At 40.1% G+C, this 23,320-nt stretch overlaps 2 protein-coding genes across 2 annotated transcripts in view; one reads left to right on the top strand and one right to left on the bottom strand.

Annotated features, from left to right (window-relative positions):
- Positions 1-2,250: 2,250 nt before the first annotated feature.
- On the top strand, positions 2,251-4,928 carry LOC132652902 (PRAME family member 12-like). The gene is made up of 3 exons (XM_060378841.1): positions 2,251-2,537; positions 2,992-3,582; positions 4,352-4,928. The coding sequence occupies exons 1-3, from the start codon at positions 2,251-2,253 to the stop codon at positions 4,926-4,928; spliced, it is 1,455 nt and encodes a 484-aa protein (XP_060234824.1).
- A 6,269-nt stretch (positions 4,929-11,197) lies between these two features.
- The window catches only part of LOC132652901 (PRAME family member 12-like), a 39,496-nt gene continuing 27,373 nt past the window's right edge, over positions 11,198-23,320 (bottom strand). The window contains 1 exon segment of the mRNA XM_060378840.1: positions 11,198-11,326. Coding sequence (XP_060234823.1) covers positions 11,198-11,326 — 129 coding nt within the window.

The following is a 23,320-nucleotide window of genomic DNA, read 5'->3' as shown; positions in this document are numbered from 1 at the left end:
TACTGAATCTAATTTATTACTTTTCTTAAGTTTATTCTTTTTACATTTTATTCTTATTAAAGCCTTTAATAATTTATTAATGATAAATTTCTTTATAGAGTTAGTTGTGCTGTTTTAGGAGTAACAAAGAAAGATTAAAAAAAAACTTATTAATCCAGCCCCACAACCGCAAACAAAAAAGCGTAGAAAACTCAGAACTCGGTCTCTTTGCCAGGTAGGAGGGTGGGGGGGTCTGCCAGGGACCTGCCAGGGAGGGAATTTCTGAAGAAATTGTGTCTCCAGCCCTGTAGCACATGCTACTATAGCGACACTGGCTTGGGAGTGGCAGCCCACCATATGTTTTCTACACCTGGCTACCGGGTCCCTTTTTGTTCTTTACTTTTCCTAAATGAAATGGCTGTCTAAGAGAGAGAGAGTGACATCATAATCTGGCTCTGGAGCCTGGATTATAACCCTTGTTTAGGTTAGAATCTTGTCCTTTGTTCAACAAACTTTCATTAATCTGAGTCTGTGTTAGAATGGTAACTGTTAGGCTATTTCTGAAGTGATAACATTATTATTGAAAGTACATCATCCCCCTGCTTCAACTGTGAGTATCTACCATACAAGAAGAGTGGAAAGTATGAAGCTCATCTCTTGGTTCCAGAATAGACAAATAAGTGTATATTTTCAGGAACAGGTTAACCCTACACTCTACAGCATCCTACTCTAAAACATGCTGGTTACAAATGTATAAACACAGCTAGGAGAGTTGGCTCACATAGTAATCCTCCCTGCAGGAAGCCTTGAGGCAAAGGATCCCTGTGAATTGGAATTCTAAGTTAACCTTACTTACGGAACCATATTGTCAAAACATATTTCAAAACCAAGAACAACAAGAGCAAATAGAAGAATAAATAAATGAGCAAGCAAATAATAAAATTCAAGGTGAGGTCAGTAAATGGACTCATGATTTTCATCCTATTCTGTTTGGATGTGTTTGCATTGATTCAATCTAGAGAATGGGAAAACCCAACGTGGGATTAAGTGTGTGGACTCCAATATGCAAGCAGATGGCAGCTTGTGGTTGGTAGGTGGGGCTGAAATAGGGAGGGGCTGGCAGGGTGTTATATAAAGGCTTCAAGGAAGACAGAGGAGTCATTCCCTCTGGGACATGAAGTTTATGGTGACAGCCTGGTTCTACTGGGATCCAGAGATCCTGTGCTCATCAGTGCTCAGAACAAGTAAGTCACTTTCATCCAAAGGGCCAGGGCCCCTGAAACAGAGAGGTTAGGCCCAAGATGGGGAAGTCATTTATTTATTCATTTCTTTATTTATTTACTTACTTAAGTTTCTAAAGGCATTTTTCTGGATGTATAGTATTTAAAACTACTTTTAAAATTCGCAATATTTTTATGGATTTTTGGGCAATTTCACATCACTGAACCCTGAGCACACTCACTTCCCAGTTCACACAGGTCAAGGTCTCCATGTCCCACCAACCAAAAAAAAAATTCTGTTTGTGTGGCCAATAAACTTAATGGAATATGATCAAACTTCAAGTGGCCAGCCTCTTAAAGAAACAGGAGTCCTTTCCCACCTGCCCCTTCCCCACACCAGGAGACATCCCCTGAGAAGGCCTACACTTCTGCATCCTTACCACAATGTTGAATAGTTCCCTTGGATGGCTTTCTGTGACAGGATTGTTCATTCCTGTGTCTTCAGATGAAACTACTGAAGACACAGATTGGATTTCAATTCAGGTTTTTTACATAACTTTAAGTAATACAGGATGGAGTACCAACCATAGTTTCCAGGATCATCTCAGTTTTTCCCAGACAGGTTCCATGTTTTAGAAAAATAATTGTTAGGTTGTGTGTGTAAATTTCCCAAGCTTTGTGTTTGGGGACTTGTGACATGATCTATGTGTGGTTGGCACACAAAGATGGTACCCATCTTTCAGACTGCTGGGGACCCCTGCCCAGTGGGGATGGGATTGACTGGGGCTTTGGTTGGGGTTGGATGGAACACTGGGGAATGTGTAACACTGGGTGTCCTTGTAAGAGGCTCCTGGAGATATCAGTGAGGGAGGTTGTTTTGAGATCTCCACTGAGGACAATGGATTAAACTGATGTCTCTACCACTGCCAGAGCAGTAACACTGACCTTCAGTGGTTCCTGTGATAGTGAGGGGTTTTTCCAAAATTGATGTTGAGAATGTATTCTCCCCTAAATGCCTCCCCAGGATCCTTCTGACTGAAGACCTTCCAGGATGAGTGCTCAGACTCCACCCACACTCCTGAAGCTGGCAAGGCAGGCTCTGCTGAGAGATGAGACCTTGGACATGTCAGCTCTGGACAAACTGCCCATGGTGTTCTTCCCAGCACTGTTCAAGGAGGCCTTGACTGGCAGACACACTACAACTGTGAAGGCAATGGTGGCAGCCTGGCCTTTCCCCTGTCTCCCTGTGGGGGCATTGATGAAGACCCCTGACTTGGAAACCTTCCAGGCAGTTCTAGCAAGAGTAGACACGTGGCTGAAAAGAAAGTTTCACCCCAGGTAAGCAATAAGCAAGTACTGTGGAATGGAGCCTATGGATAAGAGGGAAGATATTGTGGGATCAGGGAGAATGGCTTCTTCTTGAGAGTATCAGAGTCTCCTGAGTGATCATCGGATAGAGATACAGGGCCTTTGGAAGCTGTTCTTTGCTTGTGCTAAGGACTGTTGCCTATATCAGAGCTTGGAGCAGATGTAGCCACACAGGAAAATGAGCTATCCCTGGCCTCCCCCAATCACTAGTAATGGGATTAAGGGGAAACTGAGTTACTTAGAGCAAGGAAACTTACCAGGACTACCTGTGCAGGTCAGGGAAAGCTTCTGCAGGGTGGGAAGTGGCTGCTGAAAAAACACCCACCTTGGCAGAAGTTAGAGCTAAATTTAGTGATGTGGAGGAAATGCTGAGTCAGTGTGGGGTCTTGCCATGTAGCTGACACTTGACATGTTTTACCCACAGGAGGGGAAAACTTCAAGTTCTTGACCTGAGGAAGAAGTACCATGAATTTTGGAGCATATGGAATGGTGTAGAGGATGGTGACTGCTCAGTAGAGAACCAAGATGAGCAGCAAGTAGTGAAGGTCCTTCCCAGATATGCACTGAGGCAGTGCCTGAAGGTGGTAGCTGACCTTTGCCTCAGGCCACGTATAGATGAAGAACAAACATGCTTCTTGCAGTGGGCCCAGCAGAGAAAGGGCTCCATCCAATTCTGCTGTATGAAAATGACCATCTGGATTCAGCCTGTCCATGTTATCAAAGAGGTCCTGAAGGTTTTTCATCCAGAGCACATCCGGGAATTTGAACTGAACACAGAGTGGAATATATTTATGCTGGCACGGTTTGCTCCCTGCCTGGGTCAGATGAAAAATCTTCACAAACTCTTACTGGCACCGGTCTCGAAGAACATCTTCAAGATTGGCAACAGGACAACAGACATGGAAGACAAGTGTATCAACAAGTTCATTTCTCAGTTCTCCAGATTCAACTGTCTCCAGCACCTCTCCTTCAGGAGGGTCTACTTTCTCAGAAACTGCATCAAAAGGGTCCTCAGGTAAGCAAGGATGGAGAGCTGGGTTAGCTACCAGAGCAGAACTTTCTCTTTAGTTTTAAGGGTTAGTAGTTCACAATGCCTGCCAGTCAGTGAGTACAAGCATTTAGCACCCCTTGAATACAGAATGCATGTCTTGATTCCATGTATAATGAATCATAGTGTCAAATGCACTAAAATGAATCATAAAACCGAAGGTCAGATTCGTTAAGGATTGGATGTAATTCTTCTTGGAATGATGCCCACCCAATCCAATGGAAAGGGAACAGGAAGGGGAGAGTGCAGTGAGGAATCGGTGGACTCACAAGCACAGTGTCGAGGGGAGCTCTGAAATCTGGTCTGTGAGAACAGCCTCAGTCTCTCCCAAATTTCCCATGTGTGACAGGTTTTGAGTTTAAGTACAGCTGAGTGCCTGGGACAATGGGGATAGTGAGGATGTTAAATTACTACAAGTGTGACTGTGCAGAGGCATTGATGGGATCCAGAGTGCAGTGAGTACAAAGGAAGTGTCCCTAGAGCCTGCCAGGACTTGCGTGTTTTGGAACTCTTTATGTGTGCTTCCTGAGCTCTTGAGCTGAACTGGCTTCTGCTTGAGATTGAGGCCAAGAGAAGAAGTGTCAGTTCATCTTAAGAGAGGAGATTTCTGCAGGAAGCATCTAAAATGATGCCCTTTGAATCCTTGGGAAACTGGGTTTCTTCTACCTCTATGTAAATGTCACCCCATACTCTCCAACACCATTTTACAGAAAGTAACCTACTGGTCTATCCCTAGGTGCCTGATGACCCCATTGGAGACCCTGTCCATCACACACTGTAACATTTCACAGTCAGACCTGAATTACTTCTCTGAGTGTCCGAAGCTCTTTCAGCTGAAACATCTGGACATGAAAGGTGTGGGCTTAAAGGCTTTGGATCTTATGCCTCTCCGAGTCTTCCTAGAGAAGGTGGCAGACACTTTGCAGTCCCTGGACATGAAGTGTTGTAGGATGAAGGACTCTCATCTCATTGTGCTCATACCTGCCCTCAGCAAGTGCTCCCAGCTGGCCAAGGTCAGTTTCTATTGCAATGACTTCTCCATGCCTATCCTGAGGAACCTTTTGCTGCACACAGCCAACTTGAACAAGATGAATGTGGAACAGTACCCTGCCCCTCTTGAGTGCTATGATGACTTCGGTTATGTCTCCACAGAGAGATTTACCCAACTCTGTGCAGAGCAAATAGATAGACTCAGGGCCATAAGGCAGCCCAAGCGCATCTTCTTTGCTACACATATGTGCCCTCGATGTGGAGAGCACTGTGTCTATGGCCGAAGATTCAGTCCTTGTCTTTGCCAGAGGAGGCGGCAGTAAATAGAGAAACCTAACTTCTGCATTTGAAGCAATGGAAGGCTTGGGACACATCTCTCATGCTGGGAACTCAGAAGTTGTGGCTTCAGACTCTGCTCAAATTGTTAGTATCCAAATGATCGGAGAGGTGGACCTAGGATTCTGAAGGTGACATGGAGAACAATGTAGGGACTGTAGGAACAGGGGTCTTGTGGAGTCAGAAAGACAGTTTTTCCTTTAAGTGTCCATCTGTCAGGACACTGTTGCCAGTGGCTTTGTCCTGCAGCTGTGAACCTGGATGTTCTCCCTCTGGGGTCTTTTTTGGTTATCACCCTCACTGCCAGGGTCTGGAGGGTTCCATGACACAATGAATGGGAAAACACTGGTCTCTAGGTGACACTGGGTGAGACAAAGGTCATGCCAAATTGGCATCCATAAAATGACAGTTTTGGTGACACTTCTTCCATTCTTGTCCTTTTCCTGCCTGTGCAATAGTTACAACTGTCTTTTGTGGTTGTTCTTTCACATGCTCTGAAAGTTGACACTAAAGTGAGCAACATAGACACAGCTCCTGTGAATATGAAGGCGGCTTTAATGGATCAGACTATTAACGTCCAGTACACTCAGGCCACAAGGCACCATGGACACATGAGAGGTGACTGAAGAGAAGGAGAAGTCAACACAGGGAAAAGTGAGCAGGCTTTTCAATGGTTATTTTCCTTCCAGTCTTAAAACCTTGTTTTCTTTTTCATTGAAAGACTTATGGACTCTGGGCTAGCCTTGGACTTTTGATCTTGTCTGGGTGAGACTACCACCATATACCAGTATATCCATCCCGCATTCCAAATGTCTCTAGGGCCGTATTCCTGTGGACTCCCAAACTCTGTGAAGCAGGCACAGTGTATATGAAGGTGTCCAATGCCACATAAGTCCCTGTCCTGCAGAAAACATTTTATTTATGGAAGAATTTTATTTTATGTCTTCAGTTGTGGTCTCTGTATTGATATATATAAGAAGAAAAATCTCCCTAGTCCTTGCCATTATATGCCCCTTTTCTGTATAATAAGATCAATAAAATGATTTATTTCTCAATTGTTTTCTTCTCCATTGAATTAATTATTGAACACCTAGAACAAGCTTTTTTTATGTTGTTGTTGTTATTGGTAACAGACATTGATTAAAACCTTATAGTTGAAAAAGAATTGTGGGTAGTGAACTCTGAGGTGGTTTCTGTATGATGTGTTTGTAATTATTTCAGAGTCAGGGGTGCCTTTCAAAATTATTACCATAGTTAACCATAAGAATTTATAGAAGAAAGTCAAATAAAATACAATGGTTTATTTCTCAGAATGATAGGAAGTATATTTCCCCTTTTTCAATTTTACTTTTTAATTTATTACAATTTATTCACTTTGTATCCCAGCTGTAGCCCTCCCACTTGTCCTCTCACAATCCTGCCCTCCCTGCCTCTTCTCCTCTCTTGCCCATCCCCCCCGACCACTGATAGGGACATCCTCCTCCCCGTCCATCTGACCCTAGGCTATTAGGTTTCATCAGGACTGCCAGCATTTTCTTCCTGTGTGGTCTAGTACAGTTGCTCCCCTGCCCTTCGGGGGTGGTAGTCACAGAGTCAGGTACTGAGTTTATGTCAGAGACAGCCCTTGTTCCTCTTACTAGGAAGCCCATTTGAAGACTGAAATGCCATGGACTAAAAATGTGCAGGGGTTCTAAGATTATCTCCATGAAGGGTCTATGGTTGGACTTTCACAAAAGACCCCCGAGCTCAGAGTTTTTGGTTCTGTTGTTCTTCTTGTGGAGCACCAGTCCCCTCCAGGTCTTTCTAGCTCCCACTTCTTTCATAAGGTTCCCTTCACTCTGCCCAAAATTTAGCTATGAGTATCAGCATCCCTTTAATACCCTGCTGGGTAGTGTCTTTTAGAGGCCTTCTGTGGTAGGCCCTCTGTGGTAGGCTCCTGTCCTGTTTCCTTTTTTCTCCCTCTTCCTGTGTCAGTCCCATTTGCCTTTCTAAATGAGGACTGATCATCTTTCCCAGGGTCTTCCTTCTTGCTTAGTTTTTTTTTAAATATAGTTTTTTATTTATTACAGTTTATGCAGTTCGTATCCCAGCTGTACCCCCCATCATCATCCCTCCCAATCCTGCCTGCTCTCTTTCCCTCATCTCCTCCCATGTTCCTTTTCCAGTCCACTGATAAGGGAGGACATTCTCCCCTTCCATCTGACCTTAGCCTATCAGGTCTCCTCAGGATTGTCTTTCCTAGTCTTCCTCTGTGGCCTGGTAAGGCAGTACACTGCCCTAGGGGAGAGGTGATCACAGAGTCAGCCACTGAGTTTATTTCAGAAACAGCCCCTATTTCCCTTACTAGGGGACCCATTTGGAGAATGAGCTGCCACGGGCAACAGCTGTGCAGGGGTTCTAGGTTATCCCGATGAATGGTCCTTGGTTGGAATATTAGTCTCAGAAAAGACCCCTGAGCCCAGATTTTTTGGTTCTGTTGTTCTTGTGAGCTCCAGACCCTTCCAGGTCTTTCTATATCTCACTTCCTTCATAAGATTCTCTGAACTCTGCCCAGTGTTTGGCTATAAGTCCCAGCATCTCTTGAATACCCTGCTGGGTAGAGTCTTTCAGAGGCCCTCTCTGGTAAGTTCCTGTCTCCTTCCTTATTTGCACCTTCTTCCAATGTCTATCCCATTTGCCTTTCTTAATAAGGATTGAGCATCTTACACAGGGTCCTCCTTCCTTAGCTTCTTTAGGTGTACAGATTTCAGTATGATTATCCTATATTATATGCCTATTATCCACTTATTAGTGAGTATATTCCATGTGTGTCTTTCTGCTACTGGGATAGCTCACTCAGGATGATCTTTTCTAGTTCCCACCATATGCCTGCAAATTTCTTGATTTCCTTGTTTTTAATTGCTGGGTAGTATTCCATTGTGTAAATGTACCACAATTCCTATATCCATTCTTCAATTGAGGGGCATCGGGGTTGTTTCCAGATCCTGGCTATTACGAATAAAGCTCAATGTCTTTGTTGTATACTTGAGCAATTTTTTTGATATATGTCTAAGAGTAGTATAGCTGTATCTTGAGGAAGCAGTATTTCCAATTGTCTGAGAAAGCCCTAGTGGAGAGCACTGTGTCTATGGCATGGGATTCTGACTGTGTCTTTGCCAGAGGAGGCCGTGGTGAATAGAGAAACCTAACTTCTGCATTTCAAGAAATGGAGGGCTTGGGACACATCTCTCATTTTGGATGCTTACAGCTTGTGGCTTCAGGCTCTGCTCAGTTTTAGTATCCAAATGATTTTTGCTGAGTAGGATATAGGAGACAGAAGTTAGCTTTGAAAACAATGGGACTTTGGGAACAGGGGTATTGTTGTGTCAGAAAGACGATTTTGCCTTTTGGTGTGGCTTCTGTCAGAACAGGATAGTCAGTGGCTTTGTCCTGCAGTTGTAAACGTTGATGTTCTCCCTCTGGGGTCTTTTTTGGTTATCACCCTCCCTGCCAGGTTCTGGAAGTTTCCTTGACACCATGAATGAAAAAGCACTGATATCTAATGAGTGAGACAAAGGTCCATGCCAAATTGGCATCCACAAAATGACAGTTTTGATGACACTCATTCTTGTCCTTTTCCTTCCTGCAAAACAGTTACAACTGTCTCAGTGGCTATTCTTTTATATATAGAAAACGTTGAAACTGAAGTGAGCAACATAGACACAGCTCCTGTGAATATGAAGGGGGCTTTTGTGGATCACAGACAGTTAACATCCAGTACACTCAGGCCACAAGGCACCATGGACCCATTAGAAGTGACTAAATGGAAGGAGAAGACAACACAGGGAAAAGTGAACAAGCTTTTTAATGGTCATTTCTTCCCGTCTTAAAACCTTGTTTTCTTTTTCGTTGAAATGCCCATGTACTCTGGGCTAGCCTTGGACTCTTGAACTTGTCTGGGTTAGACTACCACCATAAACCAGCATATCAATCCTGCATGCCACATGTCTCTAGGGCCATATTTCTGTGGACTCCCAAACTCTGAAGTAGCCATAGTGTATATACAGGTGTCCAATAATACATAAATCCTTGTGCTGCAGAAAACATTGTATTTATAAAATTACTGTATTTTGTGTCTTCACTTGTGGTCTCTGTATTAATGTAAGAAGAAAAATCTCCATTGTCCCAGCCATTATATGTCCTTTTTCTGTATAGTAAGATATAAATAAAATGATTTATTTCTGAATTGTTTTCTTCTTTATTGAAATAGTTATTGAACACTTAGATCATGTTTTTTTTTTTTTGTTTTGTTTTGTTTCGTTTTTAAGGATGTCATTTTATTTTGTGTACTTTGTTATTTTGACTGCTTGTATGTCTCTGTGAGGGTGTTTGATTCTGGAACAGGAGTTACAGACAGTTGTGAGCTTCCCTCTGGGTGCAGTGAATTGAACTCCGGTCTTCTGCAAGAGCATTCAGTGCTCTTAACCTCTGAATCATCTCTGAACCTCTCTGCTTTCTTTTGTAGTATGATACTTCCCCCTGTCTAGCTCAGTTGTGTTGCCATCATCCCTAGACAATGGGCCAATGGTCCTTCTTGGTTTTCTTCTTAAGATTTACAAGATAGAGGCTGGAGAGAGGACTCAGGATTAAAAGTACTAGCTAATGTTCAAGAGGACCCAGATTCATTTCCCAGTACAAACATGACAGCCCACAACTGTCTGTGATCCAGTTCCAGGGCATCCAACATGTTCACACAAAAAACATGTAAGCAAAACACAGCTGCAAGGTAAGAAATAATATAAAAGTTTAAAAACAGATTTATGCAATGTTTAAACTATTTCTTTTTCACAAGTTTAAACTGGGTATGATGGCACATGCCTTTAATCCCAGCATTGGGGGAGGCAAAGATTGATGGATCTCTGTGAGTTTGAGCATAGCTTGGTCTGCCTAGGCTACAAAGGGAAACCCTGTCTCAAAAAGGAAACGAACACAAAGTAAAACAAACAAATATTGTCTGTGCACCATGTAGTATTACATGTGTTTTCTGTGGTTCAAAAGTTGGCTTCAGAAAATGGGGTTGCAGCTATTTGTCAGATTCAATGTGGATGCTGGTAAATGGAACTGGCTCCTTGTTAAGTGCTGTCAGTGCTCTTGACTGCTCAGTCATTGCTCTAGCCCTTTTTCATTGCTAATCATTTAATGAAAATAGATAGTTCTTTCATACAATAAGTTCTGATTATTGCTTTTTGTCCACCAGCTCCTTTATGATCCTCCCTACCTTTTCTTCCATCCCAATCCACACTCTATTCTCTTCCCTAAAAAGACAAACAGGCATCTACAGAACAATTAAGAAGGAGCCAGGGGGTTGGAGAGATGGCTCATGGGTTAAAAGAACTGTTTGTTCTCCCAGAGGTCCTGGGTTCAATTCCCAGCAACCACATGGAGGCTCACAACCGTAATGTTGTCACTGGCAGGGACACCTGAATACCACCTGAGAGAGGGCTGGGGAGAGAGAGAGACAGGGTGACACAGAGAAGGACTCCTAGTCTACATGCTGATCAAAGTTTTGATTTAATGGACGTCAACTTAACACTTAAGTAGGCAGAAAAGGACAAGCAGTCTCTCAAGCAGGCAATTTTACTTAGCCAAAATATATGAGTGCTCACTCATGGTTACACAGAGCTTGCTGTCTGGTTACTATGGTTGCACAGAGTTTCTCAGGGTCAGAGCAATCTGCTGTAGGACCACCAAGGTCAGTCAGTCTATGAGACACTGGATTTTGGAAAATAGTCAGAGCCAAGAGACTGAGTTCCACTGTTGAGATGTGCATGCCAATTTACCAAAAACTCCAAATAGGCTGCCACAACTCCTCTCTTTCGATTTAAAACAAAGGGATCGTGCCTTTCTTAGGTGAGAGTGATTGCCAATAAGTATCTTACCTGTTATGGGAGAATCCCACTTATAGGGGGATTTCTGTGTCTTAGGTTGGTAAATATCTGATCACCCAGAACGCGTCATTGGCTAACCGGCCCATAACACAGGAAAGGAGAGGTTAAAGCTTACATTTGAGCTGGGCAAGCCCAGCCCCTACCTGGGGTGAGGGAGTCACAGGATGCTGCTCTTTCAATGGCATTAAATCTAGCTTGGCGCTATTGAGCTATGTGGACACATTTGGCAATTACAAAGATGAATAGTACCAGATCAGCCAAACAAAGGTGTGCTAACATGTACAAGAGGAACAAAAGGGGGTTTGGGCACTAAAGCCCAAAAGTGTAATTCAGACTTCAACGGATGAATCAGCTGCAGCAGGATCAGCAATATCATCACTTGGGGAATGATCTTGTTTCTTGATGTAATCCACTAGTTGCACCAGTCTCTCTGGCAGACATCGAGCAGCATCTTTAACCTACAAAAAGAACCACAAACATATCCTAGTGCCAAATCAAAATGGGGTTAAGTCCATGTCATGTATTATTCAAGGGGTCCCTCTATTTAACCATGGAGGTTTCAGGGTGCCAAAAATGTTTAGCTGCAGATTTGCCATGTTTGTCCAGGTTAAAAAATTTAAATTGAGCTCTGGATGATCAAGGAAGACATTATTTCCCCTTTTTTGTCTTTTGTAAATACATCTTAATGGTGGCATGGGCACGTTGAAACATGCCTTGACCCATAGGATTATAAGGAATACCTGTTACATACTTAATAAATAATTTTCTTTAGAAAACATTTGAAAGGGCTTATTGGTATAAGCTGCTTTATTGTCAGGTTTAATTTGGTGTGGCATGCCAAGAACAGCAAATGCAGCCAAACAATGATCTATAATGTGGCATGCAGCTTCTCCAGAATGTAAGGTAGCAAAAATAAATCTTGTACAGGTATTAATTTTTACATGAATAAATTTTAATTTCTTAAATATTATAAAATTGGGACCCAAGTCCTTTTCCTTGTTCCTAAAGAGGTCAATCTTGGGCTCTTACAGTCCATGGTCAGCTTCAAACTGGTGGTACTGGGTTCTCATTACAATCAACTGTATAGTTCCTTGTCTTTGCCTAATATATTCTAACAAGTTGTTAAGCAGCATGGTCCAAAAATGACCAAAAGCTTTCTACCTTAGAGCTGTTATAGTTCTGGCTTTGCATATCCAGTATTGCAATATTAGTTCCTATTCCAACTAAGCAGGTCCCCAAGAAAATAGCTAATGGCAGGGAGCCCCCTTTGACTTAGAATTTCAGCCTGTTAGGTGGGATTTTGGGCTGGTGGTCTCTTATTCTGAAACTGCTTCAATTATAACAATAGGACCATTGGCATCAGGGGTTAGAAAGGCTGAAATGCCACCCAAAGACTGGGCAGTGGGGCAGTCCTCAGGAGCGTCTGGTTAGCTGAGCCACCTGAAGAGGCAGTGAGCAATCATGTCAGCTTCCAGAAAGTCTAGATCTCAGGGTGTAGTCTATAGCTGATCCCAGATAGAATCAACCCAGTGAAAATCTGTCGAGAAAAACTGGAGACTAGAAACAGAGGGTTAAATTTGTCTACTAAATGGGAAAAGTGAGCAATCCCAATACCAAGGAAAAAACTCATCTGGGGTCCGTTTGAGCTATGTCAGATTCAGGTCTCAAGTACACTAAAGGCTTTAGTATTACACACTGGAAGTTTGGACTTTCCTTAACAAAGCAACTAGAAGGAATAGGTTTAAAATATTATTAAATCCTATTTCAAAGTCTACCTCGAAATGGCAGATATTCAAATTTACATCTCTAAATCTATTTCCAGAAGACAAGCAAGAGAAAGTTAAAATCTCAAGCTTGTGACTGGATAATAAGCAGTCAGTGTTTCATCAGCTTATCTCAATTCTATTATTCAATATTATAATACTGAACTTTTGAGATTTTATAAAAATATGAGCATATCAATAACAGAGAAGGGGATAAGTCTTAAATATTACCTTAAATATTTATTTAGACCCTTTAATTTTTTTAATTAACTCTGCAACATTTTTCCAGATCTTTAAATAATTTTTAAATTTTCATACTTAAAATTTTATAGCATCAAATCTTATGTAAATTCTATGTCTTTTTTCTAGCCATTTATCATAAAACATAGGCAATTAACATGAAGTCTATAGGAAAGGCACACCTGTTTGCCTTTTTAAATAGAAGAGCTAGTATCTAGTAATTTTAACTAATTAATAAACTAAACATTGAACTAAAAGTGTATTTAATTATCTGCTCTTTAAGTGCAAGGCTACCATTAGCTTAGCTTAGCCATCAATGTGATCAGAGACCTGATCCATGTACCAAAATGACAGTGACAAAGAGTCAGTCCATCAGCCTAGGCAGCTGTCACTGGCTCCTGTGGTATCATGGCATCATGAACACAGACAGTCCAGCAACCAGGCACAGAAAATGAGAGACATTTTCTGTGGAGAAAGAGATGAGTGCATGACCTCACCTCGCCCTTAGCAACATGAAACATTGACTCTCTAGGTGTCCACAGTTTTGTCCACAGTTTAGTCTGGGCCCTAGCAGTGTGCCAGTTGGGGCAGTGTTTCCCAGTGGTTAGTGTACTACAATCCAGAGTCACATACAACATAGAAGGGCTAGCAAATCTTGTGCATCCAATCACATTGTGTTGAGACTGAACAGGAAAAAAGTATAAAAGACAAAAGTTTTGTTTAGCTCTTAAGAGAACTAAACAAAGCTGGCAACCTTAGCTGGGATGGACAGTTCTGGCCATATCAAACCTATCAGCCAGAAACAACAACAACAAGAAACTAGCATTAAAGCAGGACCTTTGCTTGTATGTTTTGTCTACCAATTTTGTGAGTTTTCTATTGCTGTTATTTATTTCTTGAGTTACTTATTCATTTATTTATTTATTATTTTTTGATAAGGAGAGGAAGAGAGAAGAAGTGTGAGAAGATCAGAGAAATAGGAGCATGGCTGGGTGGCCCTGAAGAGTTTAAGTTAAATGACTCCATTTTGAAATGAGGAGCCATCTTGACCAGGAGCTGAAATCAGATACCAGGAAATATCACAGAATGTGCACTTGGCAGAAAACAAAGTTAAGTCTCCTAGCAACAGCCTCCAGGAAATACTACAGAATAAATATTGATAGAAAATAGAGACAGTCTCCCTGGCAATAATCAATGAGAATCAGTTGGGAAAAATCTCTCCAACATTCCAGATGTAGCTTAGAAGAATGACAATTGTGATTATGTAGATTATGTGATAATGTAGATTATGTGATTATGAAGGTCATCTCATCCCTATTGCTTTTACCCAATCCTGTAAGGTCAAGGCATGAATCCCTCCCCCCATAAGTTGTCATGCAAACCCCCTGCTGTGCTTTTTCCCTTTTAAAACCCTGCTCACCCAGGGCTCGGGGTCCCACTTCTCTACTGCTGTGTCACTGAGACTTGGGTCCTGAGTTTGATCGCTCTTGTAATATAGCTCTCTTGCTCTTACATCCAGTCGTCTCCTAGTGGTCTAGAAAGCATGGGGCACCCAGACCAAATGTCCTATATTGTAGTTTGGAAGGACCTAGTGATTCATCCACCTCCATGGATCAAGCCCTTTCTGATCCACATTAACAATCCTCCTTCCATAGGCTCTCCAAAACTAGAGGGTCTGGCTCACTTACCCCGCTTCCTCTGTTTTGCAGGATGGGATTCCCCAGGAAATAATTTTCCACCCCTCCATAAAGAGCTCCTCCTACTCCTCAGCTGGCTGTGGTCCCTTTATCCAGGTTGGAACCACCATTTGACTGAGCAACCCAGGACCTGGAGCTGCTGGGTGACCTCGGGGGAACAAGAGGCAGATTCTACAGTTCTTCCCTTGTGGACCACCGGACTGCCAATGTGCTAATATCAATCAATCTCATCATTACTGGCTTTTTGCCACATCGGATCTTTATAACTGGAGAACTCAGAATGTCAAGTTCTCTGACAATTCTTGGGATTTGATTGATTTCTTGAAACTGTTCTGTATACCTACCATCCCACCTGGGACGATTGTCAGCAGCTTTTAAAAGATTTGTCTGCCATAGAGGATCACAGACGTATTAATTCAGAAGCACGCCAAAATGTCCCAGACACTACAGCAGTCTCAACCACAGATCATGTCCATATTGATGATTACTTTCTCTACAAGAGGCCCAGGTGGGATTACAACATAGCTCCAGGTAAGGAATGTCTCCTAGTCTACCATGAGGCTCAGTTGGCAGGGCTCAAGGCTGCTGCAAGATGGCCTATTAATTTGGCCAAGGTGTATGATGTCAGACAGTGAACAGATGAAAGTCTAGCCACCTTTCTTGAAAGGATTAATGAAGTCTTCCACAGGTATACTCATGTTGATCCAGAGAAGCCTGAACATACAGGCACGGTTGCTTTAGCTTTCATTAATCAGACTGCTCCAGACATAAAAAAGAAATTACATAGAAGGGAGAGAATAGGACAAATGATGCTGTAAGATTTAGTTGAGGTAGAAGAGAGAGTGTACAATAACAGGGACAGTTCTGAGGAAAGCAGTTAAAGACAGGAAGGGCCTTAAACCGGGATCTGGCAAAGGTTCTATTGGCAAACAATGTTCTGGACCCTGGAGTAAGAAAGCACATAGCCAATGACATAAGGTCTGGAGGATGACATAGACCACCACTGGGTAAAAACCAATGTGCACATTGTATGGAGGAAGGTCACTGGTTTAGAGAATGCCCATGGAGGGCACCCAGGTCCCAGATTAAGGTACTGGGGTCCAAGAGACCATAAGTATGAGTGGGGCAAATTGGAGATTGCAATGTGCACATAGGCCCCAAAGTTCAGGACACATGGAGAAAATAAATGAAATATTAAAAGAAGCCTTAACTAAATTGACCTTGGAAACTTGCAATAACTGGGTGCTGCTCCTCCCCTTTGTCCTTCATAGGATTAGGAATTCCCCTTACCAGCTAGGGTTAATTCCCCTTTGAGATTTATGTATGGGATGCCAGCCAGCCCCTATAGTACCCAACCTTAAGACTGATTCTCTTGATGAAATGGATAAAAGAAGTTTTGAGAAATGTTTAAGACTTCTGTGCAAGCAGACAGCTCTTAAAGGGGCAAGAGCTGCTTCTCAGGTGAGAAAGCTGTAAGCCTCTATGGTCGTAAAAATTGGATTCAACAGGTAGCAAGATGTTCCTCCCTAGAAATTACAGCTAAAAGAAGTAAAAATGAGTTTTATAGTTTTGTCTGTTTGTTCGAATATGTAATTTTACTATGTTCTATAGACCTTGATGTCTGATTATTAGTTATTAAGTATATAAAGACTTTACATAATTTCTGTCACTTCTTAAAAACCAGGTTTATAAAAATAATAATGTTTGAAACTCTGTTTATATAAAACTTAAATGGCACCTCTGTATGTTTGGATAGAAGAACTTTTCTTGCTGGCAGCCAAAGTTTATAACATCAAAATTATACCCTTGATATGAATTTTAAAAATATTGAAGTGTTTGCATTGATAAAATTTGTTTTTGACTTTTAGAACTATGGTTATACTTAATAATTTTATTCTTTAAAAAGGTACTTCATTTTGATATTGCAAAGACATATTTTTTTCTAAAAATATGTTTATTTCAAAATTGCAAAAACAGATTTTAAGAAAATATGTTTAAGACTATGAAATGTTTTTAGGTTTATCAGGCATTTTAAACAATGACCTTGTGCAGTTTAACAGGGAATTTGAAATAGTTTCTCAATCCTTTGGGGAAGGACTAAAGACTTGGGTATTTATTTTGTTAATTTTACCAAATGCAACCGAGCCATACTGTTTGAGCCAATTAAGAAAATTGCAGTTTTTACAGTGTATCATATGAGGATAATTAAAATCCATGAAATAATGTAATAATAATAAATATATATACATAATAAAATTTTTAGGTTGTCTGAAAAGCTAGAGAAGTGTCTGGTTAAACCAGAAGAATGATTCCGGTAAAAGCGTAACCTGAAGACATACAGAATGATATAAAAGGTCAAAATATGTATGGAAAACCAGAGGGCACATGAACTGTATTAGTTTTTTTATTTTTTTATATCTTCAAATATGATTTGAAAAAGAGCTGTAAAATATGTTGCTCTTCATTCAAAAGGCTGATGTTTCTTTAATGCAATATGTTTTCTTATGTTCTTTAAAGGGAACTACAGGGGTACATTCATTGCTAACTATTATATAAAATATACACCTGGTTGCCAGTTCCCTTATAAATAATTTAATGCTGTTTCTTTCTGGTTGATAGGTTTGAGATGGCCAGAATTGTCCATCCCTGCTAAGGTTGCCAGCTGCATTTATTTCTCCATTTAGTGCTAAACAAAACTTTTTTCTGTTAAGCTTTTTTTTTTTTTTTTTTGCTGTTTAGTCTCAATGCAATGTGATAGGGTGAGTAAGATTTGCTAGTCCTTCTATGTATTGTATCTGATTGAAAGTTTTGCTTTGATTTTAGTTCAGAAAGATATTTAAAGATATTCTAATGACTGCAGTTGGTTATAAGAGTGAGCTTTAGCTAGTCTTTTGTTTATGTTTTTAAGGTAAAACCTGGGATGGATAACTATAAAGTTTGCCTGTGTAAATCTACTTGTGATAGATATGGTTTTAAAAAATTCATCTAAGAAATGTGCAAGAATTAGAGATTATGGCATTCTATTTTATAGGATGCAATTTAAAATAAATAACTAAAGATAGGTAAAAAATAATTCAGATATGCTGGCCCTTAAGCTTGTCAGAGATCTGATGAATATGACATTTTAAGAGGTGTAAGCTTATTATAACAGAGAGTTCCTAAATTCTGGCAGGAGCTACCCCAATGTCTCTGACAGAGGACTTTGACTCTGGATTATGATATTCAGGCAAGATTGCCTCAACTACATACTGCTAGGGCCCAGCCTAAACTGTGGACAAAACTGGGGCCACCTGGAGAGTCAATGTTTCATGTTGTTAAGGTTGAGGTAATGTCACTCTCCTCTCTTTCTCTACAGAAACAGACTCTCATTTTCTTAGCCTGGACGCTGGACCACCTTTGCTCATGATGCCATAAGACCACAGGTATCCCAACTAGTGGCACATCATCGGGTTCCTAAAGAGGGGGTGGAAGTAATGAGGGGGAGAACAAGAAACACAAGGAATGAAGCCAAGTCTGTTTGTCTGATCAAGGCCTGGTTTATTAGAAATTTTTACCCTACTTATATAGGGAGAAGGCAGGAAAATGGGGGAAGGTTAATTACCACTGCAGGAGATAGGAAGAGTGCTTTCATGGCTTAAATATTGCACCTGCAAGATACCATAAGGATATTTTCTTAAGATATCTCACGGATGCTCTAAAACATCCTCACAAATCTATCACCCATGATTTAGGGTCCTAGGTAACTTTTTCACTAAATAGCTTTAGGTCTCCACTAAATGACCTTTGCTCACTATTTGGCTTTGCCTTCAGTAAATAGCTTTGTCTCCACTAAATAGCTCTGGCTCACTATTTGACTTTGGCTTCAGTAAGTAGCATTGGCTCCCAGCACAGAGGAGCCAGGGACAACTTCATAGAGTAATGGGCTGATTAGTTGTCACTGACATTTTGATTGGTACATGGATTGGACCATATTTATCCTTCTAAGGTCTCTGATCACATTGATGGCTAAGCTAATCTAGTAATAACTTTGCAGCTAACGAAGCAGATAATGAGATCCATTGCTAGTTCATTGGTTAGTTTATTAGCTAGTTAGAACTACCGGGTACTAGGTTTATTATTTGCCTTTCCTACAGGCTTCATGTAAATTGTCTATGTTTTATAATAAATAGCTGGATAAAAAGATATATGATTCATATAAAATTTAAGGATATAAAACTTTAAGTTTTGAAAATTTAAAAATTATTATTTAAAGATCTGGAAAAATGTTTCAGAGTTAATAAAAAATTAAAGGGTCAAAATTAATACTTTATGATAATATTTCAGATTTCTACCCCTTCGCTGCTATTGATATGCTTATATTGTTATAAAATCTCAGAAGTTCAGCATTACAATATTGATTAATAAAAGTGGGATAGGCTGATAGAACACTGACTGCTTATTATTCAGTCACAAGCTTGAGCTTTTTATTTTCTCTTGAGGTAGACTTTGATATAAGATTTAGGAATATTTTAAGCCTATTCCTTTTAGTTGCTTTGTAAAGGAAAGTCCAAGCATCCAGAGTTTAATACTAAAGCCTTTAATGCACTTCTGCCTAACTTTCCAGTGTAGAAGAAATGGCATGATGGCTGATTACTAACAACTATACCCACAGTTAAAGTGTTAAACATTTAGACCATGGACACATTTAAATTGTTTATAAAGGTTACAAAACAAATGTCTAAGAAGAATTCTTTTGTCATCTTTGAATCAGATTCAGAAGAAGAGATATTCAGTCCAAAATTCTGCCTATTCATATAAAATACAAAGTAATAAATAACATAAAGTAATAAATAACACAAAGTAATAAATAACATAAAAATTCAAAAAAAGATTCATGTAATGTTTATACTGTTTCTTTTTAACAACTTTAAGCCGGTTTTGCTGGCACATGCCTTTAATCCCAGCTCTGTGGGAGGCAGAGGTGGACAGATCTCTGTGAGTTTGAGCCAAGCCTGGTCTGCAGAGCTACGAAGAAACTCTGTCTCAAAAATAAGTAAGGAATAACTAAAGTGTAATGCCAGGTTCACAGGACATCCAGAGACCACCATGAAGCTACTTGATGCAGTTGAAAGAGAGCTTTATTACAAGTGCATTGAACTCGGGACCCAAGTCTCTCTGATTCAGCAGTAGAGAAGTAGACCTGGAGAAGACAGGAGCCCCACAAGGAGAGCAACAGAACCAGAAAATATGAACACAGGGGTCTTCACAACGACCCATACTCCAATCAAGTACCAGGCATAGAGATAACCTAGAACCCCTGCGCAGATGTAAAACATGGCAGTTTAGTGTCTAAGTGGGTTACATATTAATGGCAAGAGGGACTGTTTCTGACAAATTCTGATTGGCCTGCTCTTTGATCACCTCCCCCTGAGGGGAGAGCAGTCTTATCAGGCCACAGAAGATGACAATGCAGCCACTCCTGATGTGATCTGATAGACTAAGATCAGAAGGAAGGAGAGGAGGACTTCCCTTATCAGTGGACTTGAGGAGGGGCATGTGTGAAGAAGGGAGAGAGAGGGTGGGATCAGGAGTGGCTTATGGGAGGATACAAAGTGAAAAAAGTGCAAAAAATTAAAAAAATTAATAATAAAAAAGATTAAATGCGTAAGTAAATAATTAAATAAATGACCATACAACGGAAAAAAATGTTTAAGGCAATAAAACATTTAAAGTTTATCAGGCATTTTAGACAATAACCTGGGGCATTCTAACAGGGAACTTGGAACAGTTTCTCAATCCTTTGGGGAAGAGAGAAGACTTTGGTATTTATTTTCTTAATTTTACAAAATGAAACCAAGCCATATTATTTGAGCCAATTAAGAAAATTGCAGTTTTTCAATATAGTATGTCAAAATGATAAAATAATAAAAAGGGTTCTGATGAAAACTTTTATATGGTTTAAAAACAAGATAATGTCTGGTTAAATAAAAAAAAAAACGGAGCTGGGAAAAACCTCTACTGAAGGTAAATACACTGTTATAAAGGGTATAAAATATGTTGCTCTTCATTTAAAAGCTGACATTTCTTCAATGTGAAATGGTTTTTTTATGCTCTTTAGGCCTGGTTTATATAGGGTTATATTTAAGTTATTGTTAATGATTATAAAAATATATGCCTGGTTGCCAGTTCCTATATAAATGATTTAATGCTGTTTATTTCTGGCCGATGGGTTTGAAATGGTCATAATTGTCCATCTCTAAGGTTGCCACTTGTGTTTAGTTCTCCGTTTAGTGCCAAATGAAACTTTTGTCCTTTATGCTTTTTTGCTGTTCAGTTTCAGTGCAATATGATAGGATGAGCAAGATCTTCTGACCCCTCTATGTAGTGTAATTCATTGAAATTTAGCTTTGATTTTAGTTCAGAAAGATATTTGATGTTATGCTAGTGAATGTTAGTTATAAGAATGGATTTTATCTGGTCCTTTGTTTATGTTTTTAAAGTTAAGCCTAGAATGGGTAATTAAAAAGTTGTCCTATGTAGATCTACTTCACATAAATATGGGTTTAAAATATTTATTGAAGGAATATGCCAGAATTAGATTATGATATTCTATTTCATAGGATGTAATTTAAAATTAAAAAAAAAACAAAAAGAGATGAAAAATAATTCAGATATGCTGGCCCTCAAGATTGTCAGAGATTTGATCGATATGGCATTTTAACGTGTGTAAGCTTATTATGACAGAGAGACCCAAAATCCTGGCAGTAGCTCCCCAAGGTCTCCAAGAAGATTTGGGCACAATGCAACTCTGGATTATGGTATGCTAACCACTGGGCGAGACGGCCCCAACTGGTCCACTACTAGCGTGCAGCCTAAACTGTCTACAAACCTGGATACCTGGAGAGTCAATGTTTCACATTGCTAAGGGTGAGGTGAGGTCATTCTCTCATTTCTTTCTCCACAGAAACATTTCTTTCTCTCATCTTCTGTGCCTAGTCACTGGACTATCCTGCTCATGATGCCATGAGACCACAGGAGGCAGGGACAGCTGCTTAGAGTAATGGACTGACTAGTTGTCACTGTCATTTGGATTGGTACATGGATTGGTACATACTTATCCTTCTCAGGTCTCTGATTACATTGATGGCTAAGGTAAGCTAATGGTAGCCTTGCAGCTAAAGAGCAGATAGTTAGATCCATTGTTAGGTTAATTCATTAATTAGTTAAAATTATCAGGTACTAGGTCTTCTATTTGAAAAAGGCAGGCAAGTTTGCCTTGCCTACAGGCTTCATGTCAATTATCTATGTCTTATGAAGAATGGCTGGAAAGAAAGATAACGGAGTTTCTATAGGGTCTGAGGATTTAGGAGTTTAGCTTCTGAGAATCTAGAGAATGTTGTTTGGTCTGGAAAAATATTTCAGAGTTTATAAACGTAAGAAAGATTTGAGAGTATAAGTAGATGTTTTAAGGTATATGAATATGAATTGTAATGATACAGAAAAGTGATTTCAGGCATATTGAAACTAGGAGATATTTCAGATTTCTGTCCTCACTCTGCTATTGTTGTGCTTATGTTGTTGTAAGATTTCAGAAGTCCAGAGTTTTGACATTGACCAATAGGTTTCTGATAAGTTGATGAAACACTGATTGATTATTCCCCAGTCACAAGCTTGAAATTTTCATTGCCTTTTCTTTGTCTTCTAGAGATAGATTTAGAAATCCATTTCATTATGATAAACACATCCATACAAGGTGTATATCTGACCCAAAAGCCAGAGCTTTTACTATGATATTTTTAATATCTGCCATATCTGAGATAGACTTTGATATAAGATTTTAAAATATTTTAAATCTATTTCTCTAGTTGCTTTGTTAAGGAAATTCTAAGCATTCAGAGTTTAATACTAAAGCCACTAATGTATTTCTGCCTAACTTTCCAATGTAACATGAAGATGGAAACTAAAAGTAAATGCTGAATGTACAAGAAATGGCATGATGGCTGATTACCAACTGCTGTACCCACAGTTAAAATGTCAGAGTTTCTTATCATGGACACACTTAAATTGTTGCTCACTCCATTGGATGCAGTTTTACCTGTTATTCACAAAAGGGTTGTTAATATATTATTTTTCTGAGTCTTTTTATGTATTTCCTTTTGTAAACTAAAAATTTATATGACGTTCAGGAAGCCAAAAATTCATGAGACCTGAATCTGACATAGCTCAAACAGACCCCAGATGAGTTTTTCTCTGGTCTTGGGATTCCTCATTTTTCCCATTTACTAGAAAAAAATTAATTTCTGTTTCTAGTTTAAATTTGTCTCAGCAGATTTTCACCTGTTTGAGACTGCAAGCTGAGATCTGAACTTGCTGAAAGCTGACATGGTTGCTCCCTTCCTCTTCAGGTGGATCACCTAACCAGATGTGTGGAGAGCCAAGCTCTGCTGGGCCCTAAAGATGGCGCTGCCTTCTGCCTCTGGTAGGTAAAAGCTCTCAGTAATCAACTCCTTAATTGGTTGTGTATGTGCATCGGCTCACTTCCACAGTTGTGGACTAATCTGCAGGAGCCTTGTAGCTTGTCAGGATTGGCTGGCCATAGGCTATTTAATTGGCCTGCTGGGTTTCCCGAGAGATAGAAGATTGTACAAGGTTCCTGAATAAACTGCATTGAGAAGAGTCCAGTGTTGCTTTTTCCTTGCTGGTTGAGGCAGTCGCGACACAGATGTTTCTAAGGACTGTCCATCCTTAGGCTGGCATTTCAGTCTTTCTAACC

Source organism: Meriones unguiculatus, chromosome 3, assembly GCF_030254825.1.
Source record: "Meriones unguiculatus strain TT.TT164.6M chromosome 3, Bangor_MerUng_6.1, whole genome shotgun sequence".
NCBI lineage: Eukaryota > Metazoa > Chordata > Mammalia > Rodentia > Muridae > Meriones > Meriones unguiculatus.
Note: the sequence above shows the minus strand (reverse complement) of the source record. Positions and strands in the feature narration are given on the sequence as shown.

Coding starts and splice junctions, on each gene's coding strand:
- LOC132652902 (XM_060378841.1), top strand. CDS start 2,251: ATGAGTGCTCAGACTCCACCCACACTCCTGAAGCTGGCAAGGCAGGCT. Junction 2,538..2,991: donor AAAAGAAAGTTTCACCCCAG/GTAAGCAATAAG, acceptor TTTTACCCACAG/GAGGGGAAAACTTCAAGTTC. Junction 3,583..4,351: donor TGCATCAAAAGGGTCCTCAG/GTAAGCAAGGAT, acceptor GTCTATCCCTAG/GTGCCTGATGACCCCATTGG.